Source organism: Pygocentrus nattereri, chromosome 8, assembly GCF_015220715.1.
Source record: "Pygocentrus nattereri isolate fPygNat1 chromosome 8, fPygNat1.pri, whole genome shotgun sequence".
NCBI lineage: Eukaryota > Metazoa > Chordata > Actinopteri > Characiformes > Serrasalmidae > Pygocentrus > Pygocentrus nattereri.
This window is the reverse complement of record NC_051218.1, coordinates 46,655,811-46,669,280: the sequence shown is the minus strand read 5'-3', so window position 1 is coordinate 46,669,280 and position 13,470 is coordinate 46,655,811. Positions and strand designations below refer to the sequence as shown.

The window sequence follows — 13,470 nt, the reverse complement described above, 5'->3', positions numbered from 1 at the left end:
CATGAAATACAGCTGTATGAAAATGTGATGTTTAATCTCGTAAACGTAGAGCCTCGTGTCTGCAGTCCTCAGGTCTGACGTTGCCACTGAATGAGTCTACAGTTTGGAGGAGTTGGGCCCATAATTAGCACATTATACTTGACCGGGAGCTTCTTTAGGAATCTCTTAACTGAACGAAGTCAAAGGAAATCAACCACTCTGTCCAACATCATAGCAGTCAGACAAACAAACGAATAACGACTTTCTCAAGGTAACTGCTTCATTTCCTAAAGCACAGCCTGCAAAACAAAGCAGTGAGCTGGAGCTTCTAAAGTACTGCGCAAAAAAACTTATACAACTTCATAAACTAATGACCTACTTGTGAGAGTTTGTGCTCGTGAATCACAGCCAAAAGCACATTTTTTAAGATTAAAAGTCCATCGGTCAGGAAAGCTTTAAATAGGAATCACTCCTCGATACAGCAGCATTCTAGGTATTTCCAAATTACAGTCCAGCGTCAGACACACAGCCCATGTGACCACGTTCTCTCTCTCCGTCAAAGCTGGCTCTACTCCATGGCCTCTCCTTGCTTCAGTCTGAACTCCTTCACCTGTGCCTGTCAAACAAAGCATTCAGTGGTTAGTCGATCAATAGCTACTCCTCTACTTTAACCAGCGGTGGTACAGTGGCTATGGACAGTAACTTGACTGGATCTCTACAGAGGTTGAGAGTCAAGTTTAAATCTCACAAACGGGGAAATTCCACCTCCGCATTTAACCGCATGAAGTGAAACACCACATACACACTAGTGAACACACACACACTAGGGGGCAGTGCGCACACTTGCCCGGAGCGGTGGGCAGCCCTATCCACGGCGCCCGGGGAGCAGTTGGGGGTTAGGTGTCTTGCTCAAGGACACCTCAGTCATGGACTGTCGGCTCTGGGGATCGAACCGGCGACCTTCCTCCCAGTTTGGTGGTATTAAGTTCTAACCTATTCCCTGGTCCTAATCTTAACACTTCTCAGAATCAGACAGTTTAAGCATCTGCAGGTAATCCACAGGGGTGCATATTGGACTATTCAAATAAAGTAAACAAACCAAACTAAATCCATGAAATGATTTGCTAATAACAAGTTTCATTTAAAACGCGTAGCAGGAATAACGTTTGACTTTTCCACTATTTTTTCGTTTTGCTCGATGTTTAAATTTTGAAACTGCTCGTTTTCAGTTTCAATAAAAGCAGCCGCCCCTCTTTCCTCCACCTCCCGGCTCTGTCACAAGACTCGCACAACCACAGCTGATCTGAAACCATCCACACTGACCTCTTTTCAAGCCTCTGGAACAACATTTCCATTTTTAGTCCACTTTCAACAGAGACTGTGGTCGAGCACAACAAGAGGCCCAGTACCCATGAAAAGTTCCAGCCCTGCCAAATGGTGCATAACTGTTCGTTATAACAAATAATATGTCCATGAAATACAAAATCACTGGGTCCAAGCGATGCTTACTGGATCATCTCTGAGCACACGAGTCATCCTGAGAGGGACGCTTTGCTGTGTGAGAATGCTGACTGAACTCCGAGTCTGTGGCCAGCACTGCAGGGCAGATATCCTGGTCTGAGAGAGTGACCGTCTCAGGGCTGTCCCAGCCGTGCACACCTCACTAATCCTGCAGGGAGCAGGAAAAGCTGGGAGACCATCTGCACTAAAGGCGTGCCAACACTAACAGGAAATCCAGGGAGAGGGAGGCAGAGGAGTTTATGGAGAGATTGAGGAGAGCAGGTGGCCGAGTGTCAAGGAGGAGTCGATGATGGTGATGCTGTCAAGACGACGTGGCGGAGTGCGTGTTTGCTTTTGTACATTTTCAGGTCCGAATGTAAGGAAACAAGAGGAAACCCAAGAAAACGGTCCTAACTTTGTAAAGTAACTTTTACAAAAGGTACAAAATGTACATTTGTCTATTTTATTAAAAGAGCAAAACTTTCTTTTTATATTGAAGTTTCTTCTCATAATTATTTAACTATTTACACACACTAAACTGCCAAAAGCGCTCGTCTGGCTTCACGCGCATATGACCTTGAGTGACGTCCCATTCTTAATCCATAGGGTTTAATATGATGTCGGCCCACCCTTTGCAGCTATAACAGCTTCAACTCTTCTGAGAAGCCTTTCCACAAGGGTTAGGAGTGTTTATGGGAATTTCTGACCGTTCTTCCAGAAGCACATTTGTGAGGTCAGACACTGATGTTGGACGAGAAGGCCTGGCTCACAGTCTCCGCTCTAATTCATCCCAAAGGTGTTCTATGGGGTTGAGGTCAGGACTCTGTGCAGGCCAGTCAAGTTCTTCCACACCTCTTGGTGCTGAAGCTTTAAGACTTCCTTTCACTGGAACTAAGGGGCCGAGCCCAACTCCTGAAAAACACCCCCACACCATGATCCCCCCTCCACCAAACTTTACACTCGGCACAATGCAGTCAGACAAGTACCGTCTCCTGGCAACCACCAAACCCAGACTCGTCCATCAGATTTCCAGACGGAGAAGCAGGATTGGTCACTCCAGAGAACTCGTCTCCACTGCTCTAGAGTCCAGTGGCGGCGCTTTACTCCACTGCATTCCACGCTTTGCATTGCGCTTGGTGATGTAAGGCTTGGATGCAGCTGCTCGGCCATGGAAACCCATTCCATGAAGCTCTCTACGCTGTTCTTGAGCTGATCTGAAGGCCACATGAAGTTTGGAGGTCTGTAGTGATGGACTCTGCAGAAAGTCGGTGACCTCTGTGCACTATGCCCCTCAGCATCTGCTGACCGCTCTGTCATTTTACGTGGCCGACCACTTCGTGGCTGAGTTGCTGACGTTCCCAATCGCTTCCACTTTGTTATAATCCCACTGACAGTGGACTGTAGAATATTTAGTAGTGAGGAAATTTCACGACTGGACTTGCTGCACAGGTGGCGTCCGATCACGGCACCACGCTGGAATTCACTGAGCTCCTGAGAGCGACCCATTCTTTCACTAATGTCTGTAGAAGCAGTCTGCAGGCCGAGGGGCTCGGCTTTACACACCTGTGGCCATGGAAGTGACAGGAACACCTGGATTTCAGTGATTTAGATGGGGGAGTGAAGAGTTCTGGAAATATAGTGTTTGTAAACACATAATACGTATTTGGGACATGTTAAGAAAGGGTGTTCAAATGTTTGTATGACTGTTGGTACTTGCATACACAATCATATGCAAAAGTTTGAGCACCCCAAAAAAAACCTGCACAGGCCACATTTTATTTATGTTACACTAAGTAAACAGAAATTGCGCCCTAAAGTTAGCAGGAAAATACCTTTATGAAGTGTCTCCAAGTTGGATGTGTTCACATACTTTCACTTAGAAAGTCGTCAAAACATGAAATTTGCCCAGTTATTCAAGCTTTTGCATATGATTGTAGATATGAGGCACATGCATGACCCCAAGTCTCAATAAAGTACAAAAACATGTGCGTGTGTGTGTGGTAGAGATCGCTCTCACCTCAAAAGTCTGAAGGACATGTTTAGAGGCATTTGAGAGGTCGTTCAGGCCCTTGCACAGTATTTCCGTGGCTGGGATTCCTCCTGAAGGTGTCAGTTAGATGACAAGGCAGAAAAACAGAAACACTCCGTCAGTAAACAGTTTACTGAGCTTCACAACAACGTTTCAAATCACACCACGTTTCAGCAGCTACTCAAGTTTTTTTGCACATTTTCAGGACAACAAAGTCCTGATGAAAACTTCTCAAACTCAGAAATGTAGGAACTAAAGTGTCACTGGGGAGGCGAGTCACACTGACTCCATGCACCCGGTGTCTATTCCAGGATTTCATTTTATCTTTCTATTTTAAAATGTTCGGTTGTGAAAAGGTCAAAATGTGCACCTTTCCATGTGAAATTAAATGTAGTTTACCTTTAAAAAGTATTTTCAAGATACACAATTGGACTTTAAGGACCATGTTGTACCTGTGAGTCAGGTGAGAGGACTTGTAGAGAGGAGACTTATCACTCTGTAATGTCTTCCAGGCTTCTCAAATGCTAGAGGGCGCTCCCGAGCAAGTCCAAAATGAATGGGTTAAGGTGGAGCATTTGAGCAAAATCATGACGTATAAATGCTTAAACATTTTAATGGAAAAGAATGCACTTATTTCCTGAACACAGAGCAGCATAAAACATTTAGCACTGCTATCATTTTTAAGAGCTTTCAAACTCTAGTTACGTACATACAGGTCGTTTTTTCCTTTTAGTGAAACTCGTCCTTCTACTTTCTAAAATTAAAGGAAAGTCCAGGGTAAGTGATTAAAAACTATTTGAATTTGCCGTTTTTATCCGTTGAGCCATTTACTCCCATTCATTGAGGACTGGCTCGCGGGCGCCCCCTGCTGCTTTGCTGTTTTGATATAACGAGAGAAATAAGATGTGGCTACGCTCTGATTAGATCAGTCACAACCATCTGATCCCAACAACCATGTGCTTTATGTCAAACAGCCTGTGAACTGGGCGTCACTGCTGTGCTGAGAACGGTCCACCACCCAAGTATCTGGTCAGGGTGGTTCCTGTTACTGCAACCCTAAAAAAGTCCAAATGTATGGAAGGTGTTTCTGATAAACTGGCCAAGTCTTGTATAAAGATAGTAGTAGTATTTTATTAAACACCTAGTACTAATAAACTGGTGTATATAATATGCCCTGTGATGGACTGGTGGCCTGACCAGGGTGTTTCCTGCCTTCCAATCAGTGACCGCTGGGATAGGCTCCAGTTCCCCCCATGACCCAGAAGGATCAGCAGCTTAGAAAATGTGTGTGTGGTGTATATAATGCATATGGGGACATGTGTCCAACTCCAGACAACATAAAGACAGATGTTTCTGAGTGAGTGAGTGAGTGACTGAATGACTGAGGGAGCGACTGAGGGAGCGACTGACTGAGTGACTGACTGAGTGAGGGAGTGAGCGACTGACTGAGTGACCGAGCGAGTGAGGGAGCGAGTGAGGGAGGGAGCGAGTGAGGGAGCGAGCGAGTGAGGGAGCGAGTGAGGGAGCGACTGACTGACTGACTGACTGACTGACTGATTGAGTGTAAATGTATACAAAGCAGGAGTGTGTGGTGTTTGCTTGGCCAGTTGGCTCTTTAATGTTAATTGTCAGCACCAGGCTGTGTAATGTGTGCGGTGCTGTTCGGGACTGAAAGGCCCTCAGTCTGCGAAGCCTCCTCACTGGGAGCTCACATGCTGGAATGACCCTGAGGCTCCATAAATCTCAATTAGGCCACGTGTTGTTTTGATGCATCTGTTGTGCGATGCTCACACTTGGCACAGTCCGTGTCGGCTGTGTAACACTCATTCTGAAATCCCATCCAACGCCACTAACGATCTGACATTCCCGTTATCGTGTTGTTTTGGGCGGTTCCTTTGATTTTATGAAATCATTATGAAATGAATGAAAACAGCCTCACACCACTGGAAATATTCCTCTGTTCATTAAAGTCGTGTTCACAGTTTGCAGGTCTGGCTGTTTTCACACACAGCTTGTTGAAGTCCACACTGTATCATTTCTATTTGGTTTGTGAGGTTTGACACAGCACCACAGCTGAATCAGATCAGCAGGTAATAATAAAATAATCCTCCTCTACAGTAAAATAAAGCTCTGCTGATCCTTCAACACAGTTTAACAGTAAATGGTCTTAAACGCTGGAGTTAATGTAGAACTGCTGATTCACCCTTTAACCCTGAAGATCAGTGCAGACGGCTGGTCACCATAGCAACACAGACAACAGTCTCGCCCAGCTAGTAGCTACGAAACGGCAAAGAGAGAGATTTAAGACGGATGAATTTGGTGATGAATGGACTGATTTGTGTTTATAGTCAATCCAACTGGTTTCCTGATACGTTTAATCTGCAGCGAGAAATTGACAAATATTAAAAATTCACAGAGCTGAAGTTGCGATCATGTTCCACCTTAAATAGTGCAACAGCTGGCTACACAGTAAGCTACATTTTGGTGCCTCAGTTACCATTTAAGGTGGAATGGAAAAATTTGAGTAAGAAGCTGGTGAATGAGAAGTGACTTCAGCCTTAAAAGTCAAACACTGAGAGACATTTTAAGAAAAACTTCTACTTCTGCAGAAAAGTTTCCTGCTGGAGATGCGAGAAAAGCAGCTACAGCTGATCTACAGCAATTTATTATAATTGTAGTAATATTTTTACTAACAAATTAAAGTTTAACATGGTATCTTTTATTACAATTAAAAACTAAATCAACATGCTAAAGGCATTTTAGCTTTTATTTCCTAATTGATTTTAGGAAATTTGCTTCCATGTGTAAATTAAATTAAACTAGGAGATATTTAAATCTTTATTTCAGGACATTTACCTGAAAATGAAAATTCCACAAATATTACAAATTTATGAGTAAAAATGAGTGTCACGTTATGGAAACTAAGCTAAATGTGTCACTGCCATGCTATTTGATCTTTACATCAAGGTGAACTTGGCAATCTGACTCTTAATGCCTACATTTCTCTCCATTAGAGTAAGAAAAATAAACCTAACTATATTTATAACCGACTGGTTTGATTAGGAGTTTGAATTCCACCAACCAGGCCGGTAACCTATAAAATGACTTTCTGCAGGTCAAAATCAAATCCTTTGCGTCCGTGTGCAGTTTATAGTGCACTATAACGAAGATCTCAGCATCTTCAGGTGAACACCTGAAGAGGTCGGCCTCCTTCTGCTTTAAATGGACCACCATTCCTGCTTTCGAAGTATGACCACAGAATGGACCAAAGACATCTCAGCTGACCAGGATTAACCACCAGCTCCTCTCCACACTCCTTCTTTAACACGTGCAACAGATGAATGTCTGGCACTATTTTGAGATGTGCTGCATTTCTCAGCGCAGACCGGACGATTAAAGCTTTAGATCGGCGCAGAGGCCCATTCAAACTTATTAGGACATACTTGATGTGAAGTTCTATTAAAGCAGTGAGCCACTCAAGGCTGCGCGTTACAGTGATTTCCCTTCACTTGCATCGTGGGTAAATCATGGTTAGGTGCCTTTTCTCATTGCTTATTGCTCTACAATATCACAAGACTAATAAAACCCACAGGCTCAGTTAAGCCAGAGCGCAGCTCGGTTCAGAAGGTTTGATGGATATTATCCCAGTTATTGTATCCAAATGTCTCACATCTGCTCTGTTTTATACGTCATGTCTGCTGGTTAACGTTAAATATGTCGGTGTGAACGCTAAGAGAACCATAACTAAAATGCATTTTCTGCTCCGGTCTAGATCAAGATAACCAAACTGCAACTGTAGACAGGATCCAACAAAACCACCAGCTGCACGTCAGGCCGTTACATGAACCAGAGCACCGAAGACCTAAGACTGGGTTGAACCTACAGAGGAATGTCAGTTATAAACACTGCAAACGTGCAGTCAGAATACAGCGTTATCAACAAGTGCATCCAGTCCGTCACACTGTTTACTTCCCAGCAGCCAAAAAGTGCAAAACAAATAATAGAAATACCAGCGACTGCACAGCTCCTTGCATAACGTTGACCAGTTTGAGGCATTAGTGGAGAACAGTGCTCACAAACTGGAGTAACTCCGCCAGCCGTCTGCCCAAAAACCACCAGATTTCAATCAGCCTGTTTGTCCCGGTTTGCTTGAAACTTAAAAAAATTCTGGCGTCATACGTTCCAGGTTGTTAAGCGAGAGGGTCGAAATGCGACGTTACTCAGCCCTTTGCTGCTTCATTTCAGCGAATTACACTTGCAGCTAATGAAATCAGCCTTCGCTCAGGCATTCAAACCACAGTCTGAGACACAAGTGGCCTCTTTTACTTATTTAGGGTTGCCTTGGCCATGTGGAGAACACTTGTGGAGGCAGACGTAACAGACAGTGTGTAAAGACCCCTTCTAGGGTCTCTGCTCTTCTACTGACCAATTAGATTATGTGCTGAAGGGAGGCCTTTGTCCCGTCTCTGCTGGCCAAAATGCCTCTCAGTCGACCACAGACCGTAGATGGGGCTGCTCAAATAATCTAATTAACATGAAAGGAACTCATCTCGCGCCAAAACAGTAAGACAGAGATCCAGAAGAGAGGACTAAAGAAAAAAGAAAGGAGAAATGATTAAGAGCTGGGATTTATGGGGATTTTACTGGACCTCTTTCCCATAAAAATGCAGAGAAAAAAATGAAACTGGAATGCAGGTAAATTTACACACATCAGTCTGAAGGGCGCAGTAACAAAACCAGCCTGTTTAACTCCGTCATGTTTTCAGTGGACAAAACCTCACAAATAACCATCAGTGAACAACCGCAAAGGTCAACTGTAGCACATGGACCCTCACAGAGGGTTTGGGTGGGGGGTCATTCTCAGCACTGCAGTGACACTGACGTGGTGGTGGTGTGTTAGTGTGTGTTGTGCTGGTCTGAGTGGATCAGACACAGCAGTGCTGCTGGAGTTTTTAAACACCTCAGTGTCGTCCTGTGGGCAGCGTCCTGTGGGCAGCGTCCTGTGGGCAGCGTCCTGTGACCACTGATGAAGGACTAGAGGATGACCAGCACAAACTGTGCAGCAGCAGATGAGCTGTCGTCTCTGACTTTACATCTACAAGGTGGACCGACAAGGTAGGAGTGTCTAATAGAGTGGACAATGAGTGGACACAGTGTTTAAAAACTCCAGCAGCACTGCTGTGTCTGATCCACTCACACCAGCGCAGCACACTAACACACCACCACTACGTTAGTGTTACTGCAGTGCTGAGAATGACCCACCACCCAAATAGTACCTGCTCTGTGAGGGTCCATGGGGGTCCTGACCACTGAAGAACAGGGTAACAGAGTATCAGAGAAACAGATGGACTACAGTCTGTAACTGTAGAACTACAGAGTGCAGCTATACGGTCAGTGGAGCTGATAAAGTGGACAGTGAGCGTAGAAACGAGGAGGTGGACATGATGCTCTGCTTGAATGGTGCATGTTTGGTTCAAAATGGTGAGGAAGACTCGGTTTTCCATAATTTTGTCCCTTAAATCAATTGAACTCATTTCTCATTTATCAGGCATCACTGCAGGTGAAGAGGCGCCTCACCTCGTGTCTGTATGCGGAAATTGATCTTGCTTTCCGAGGGGTGTGTGATGCTGTATCCACAGAACTCCACGTCAGGGCTGTGGAACAAAAACAAAGCCATTAACAAATCCCACTCAAACCTGAACGACAATCACTAGTGAGAGACTGGACACAGACTGGACACCCTCAAGCTGAACGGTTTGTCCTATTAGTGTTAGGGTTACGACAGTTCAGTCCAGTCTTCGTCAGGGTGTCTTGTGGTCAGATCTGTTTGGGTAGCACAACTTTAAAAACGTTGTTTTTCCCCAAAAGCACAAAGCGCTTCACCTTTCAAACGCTGACCTCAGACGATGACAGTCTAGAGACGGGAATATCACTTATCAGTGTCTGACAGACTGTTTGGAATAACAGAACAGCGATGGGCTCCGGCGAAAAGCAGGAAAAGCCTTTTTGAGTCTACAGGACGGTGGTCTGTGTGTGCTGACCACCTCTGTCAGGTAATATAAAGTGAAACGTCTCTCTTACTTCTTCATGACCATGTATCTGAGGGAGTTGCCCAGAGTGTGGTCCTCTCCGTGCAGGACAAACGTCACACAGCCTTCGTCAGCGCCATCGGCCTGGACCTGTGGACAAAAACAGTGACGGTCAGCTCAGCCAGGATGTGTTAGCATAGTGCTAATGATCTAGACGTTAAACTCAACCTGTAAAAGGGCCGAATTACAAAATCTCCTCAAATCTGCGGCCCGGAGAAAAAACGAACGTTTTAATGAATGTTGTGCTGTAACCCAAACTGACCGCTGTTTATTCAAACTGCACACAAACTTCAACGGTCAAATCCAGACACGCCTAACGGGCCTTGAAATGTTACATGGACACACGAAATATCTTTCAAATCGAAATTTCCCCAGGAGCTCAGTCCAAACCTGCCTATCTGCTGGAATCAGACTCCTGGCATCTTTTCTTTACTGCAGGTCACTCGGACTCGGGCTCGGCGTCTGAGCTGCTGAGCCGACGTTCAGCGTCTATGTTGGTTGAACTGCAGATGAAATGCATGTTGGTGATCTGGCCGGTGTGGAGTTGCGCAGAACTGAGGTAAACGCGTCCTATAGGCTGCAGTTGGGGTAGGAGAGTCAGAGTGCACTATGTTGCAGTGCATGCTGGGGGCTGTAGTGGGGCACAATGTAAAAGGGGCTAATAATAATAATAATAATAATAAGTCAAAGCTTCATTTTAAACGACTTTAAAATCAGCTTTTTAACGCTGTTTTCTGTCCGGTGTGGTCCAGAGGAGGACCGGTTCCCTTCTGAGTCCTGGTTCCTCTCATTGTTTCTTCTTTTGCTCTTAGGGAGTTTTTCTTTGGCGCTGTTGCCATCGGCGACGCTCATGGGGGCTCGGACCCGGGTCGTTCTGTAAAGCTGCTTTGTGACACCACCTGATGTAAAGAGCTCTGTGTAAATAAACTCTGACGTCGACTAATATTAGTCCAAAATAAAAACTCTTTTGCGGGCCGGGTAGGACTGAGCGGCGGGCCTAATTTGGCCCATGGGCCACATCTGGACCTTCTCCAATCGATCAAACACTTCTCTTAATGAATAAAGGCCTGTATGAGCTGAAAACCAGCGAGGAGACAGCCGGGTGCTATTTATAGAGCGGACGGGTGGGGGGGCAAGGGGTGAGAGAGCCCACTGATCAAAACAGGGATATTTCGCTTTCTTTTGAACAGGAAAGATCTGTTGACACAGGACAGGAGGAGCGGTCAGCATCAAAAACAGTAAAAGAATAAAGAGGTGGACGATGGGAACAACTGATAAAAGCTCCATTAGCGGCCGGTCACCCTGAAATGACGCACCGTCCAAATCTCTTATCGGGTCAAGCAGCAGACGGCTTTGAGTCGTAATCAGACAGTTTGGGCTCAAAGAGAAAAGCAGCTACACTGAACTTCAAGGCCTTTGTGGTCGTTATCCTTCAGCGCGGGAACGAAGATGAGAGCTGGGCTTCGATCTTATAGAATGAAATATTAATAACATTAGAATTCAGTCAGGAAAAATGGTTTTTCATTCAATAACGTACAGTTAGATTTACAGTCAATAAAAAAATGAATGAGATACACCGGTCAGGCAGAACATCATGACCACCTCCTTGTTTCTACACTCACTGTCCACTTTAACAGCTCCACTGACCGTATAGCTGCTCTCTGTAGTTCTACAGTTACAGACTGTAGTCCATCTGTTACCCTGTTCTTCAGTGGTCAGGACCCCCATGGACCCTCACAGAGTCTCACTCGCTCACTCTCCCGCTGTCTCACTCTCTCACTGTCTCCCGCTGTCTCACTCGCTCACTGTCTCCCGCTGTCTCACTCGCTCACTGTCTCCCGCTGTCTCACTCGCTCACTGTGGACCCTCAGAGTCTCACTCGCTCACTGTCTCCCACTGTCTCACTCTCACTGTCTCCCGCTGTCTCACTCGCTCACTGTCTCCCGCTGTCTCACTCGCTCACTGTGGACCCTCAGAGTCTCACTCGCTCACTGTCTCCCACTGTCTCACTCTCACTCTCTCACTGTCTCCCGCTGTCTCACTCTCTCACTGTCTCCCGCTGTCTCACTCGCTCACTGTCTCCCGCTGTCTCACTCGCTCACTGTCTCCCGCTGTCTCACTCGCTCACTGTCTCCCGCTGTCTCACTCGCTCACTGTCTCCCGCTGTCTCACTCTCACTCTGTCTCCCGCTGTTTCACTCGCTCACTGTCTCCCGCTGTCTCACTCGCTCACTGTCTCCCGCTGTCTCACTCGCTCACTGTGGACACTCAGAGTCTCACTCGCTCACTGTCTCCCGCTGTCTCACTCTCACTCTGTCTCCCGCTGTTTCACTCGCTCACTGTCTCCCGCCGTCTCACTCGCTCACTGTCTCCCGCCGTCTCACTCTCTCCCGCCGTCTCACTCTCTCCCGCCGTCTCACTCTCTCCCGCCGTCTCACTCTCTCACTGTCTCCCGCTGTCTCACTCTCTCCCGCCGTCTCACTCTCTCCTGCTGTCTCACTCGCTCACTGAGCTCTGAATGTGTTCAGACCAAAAATTCACCAAAACAGCTTCACAAACAGCGAATTCTCGTAACTGAACGAAAGCTGTTTAAATCTTTAACGGCGTCTTCACACTCACAGACCCCTCCTCTCTCGTTAGGGAACTAAAGATGGTTCTTCTCTATCGCAACGCTCAAAGAACCCTCTGTGGAACCCTCTGTGGAACCTTTACTGTAGGACAGTAGGAAGCAGAACATGCTGCCCTCCAGTGGCTGCAAAGTGAAACTGCAAGTGATTTAAGCCTCGTCCATTTCTGCTTAAACTGACTTCAGTGGTCAGAACACAAGCAACACTGAAACCACACGACCCGGTATCACAGCGATAGAACGCGAAGAGTTCGGTAAGAGTTCGGTAAGAGCCCGGAGAGTTCGGTAAGGGTCCGGCCCGGAGAGTTCGGTAAGGGTCCGGCCCGGAGAGTTCGGTATAACATCAGACATCGCAGCTTTTGCTCATTTCGCCTGCTAATGTTGTCTTACTGAAAGGATATCGCTACTCGCCGTTTATAGAAATGAATATTAGTCTATAACTCGGTCTATAACTCGGTCGCCATGCAGCAGGTCAGGACAGGGGTACGGTCAGGACTAAGGTCCACGCGGGGTCTCCTCTAACCCCCCTGCGGTTTAGTGTGCTGCGTTATTTCTTAAAACCAAAAAAGAGAATTATTGTCGAAATGATTTACATGACAACTGATTCTCAGCTACAGTGGCATCACCGTGACAGCTGTAGGTGGCGCTGTGCCTCTACCGGTCGCCCTACAGCGTGAAGGAGGTTTGTGAGACTTTCGGGAATCGCGCTGTTTGTTAAAACGGAGAAAGTTGTTTATCTGAACGCGGGACGTCGCCGCGATTCCGCGTGTGCAGCTCACCGTCTCCAGCTGCGCCTTCCTCTCCGCTCCGGCTCCGGCTCCGGCTCCGGCCATGCTTCACCCCGCACACGGGCGCGTCGCTCCCGCATGACGTCGGGCTCAACACTGTGACGTGTTTTGTTTTTCTGAAGACCGAACGATCAATATTAATTATTATTCATAACGTTCATATTCCATAAGCTCCATTCAGAAGCTGGGCGTCGTGTGAGGCTGTAGCTCTTCTCTCCAGTCTAATAGACGGTGATGTCATTTTAAACCCTTATAATAAAAGAAGCTGAACTCAGTTTGTTTTTCTACTGAAAGTCGACCCGTTTTTCCCCAAATCTGGGCTCTAAACTATAAACAGACGGCGTCTCTTCAGTGATCTGCTCTGGAAACATCACTTTTAGAAAACAACACAAAGAGCGGCGGAGATTTTTGGCTCTCAGTAGTAAATTGTGAGCGTGTAGTGAAATGTGGAGATCAGAAA

The 13,470-nt window shown here is 46.3% G+C and overlaps 1 protein-coding gene across 1 annotated transcript; it reads right to left on the bottom strand.

Moving 5' to 3' along the window:
- Positions 1-7: 7 nt before the first annotated feature.
- On the bottom strand, positions 8-13,126 carry polr1d (RNA polymerase I and III subunit D). Its single transcript, XM_017723533.2, has 5 exons — positions 13,002-13,126; positions 9,590-9,687; positions 9,086-9,162; positions 3,497-3,579; positions 8-595 (listed from the first exon to the last, which is right to left on the bottom strand). Exons 1-5 carry the CDS (start codon positions 13,053-13,055, stop codon positions 548-550), a joined length of 360 nt encoding a protein of 119 aa, XP_017579022.1. The 5' UTR covers positions 13,056-13,126; the 3' UTR covers positions 8-547.
- Positions 13,127-13,470: the final 344 nt, after the last annotated feature.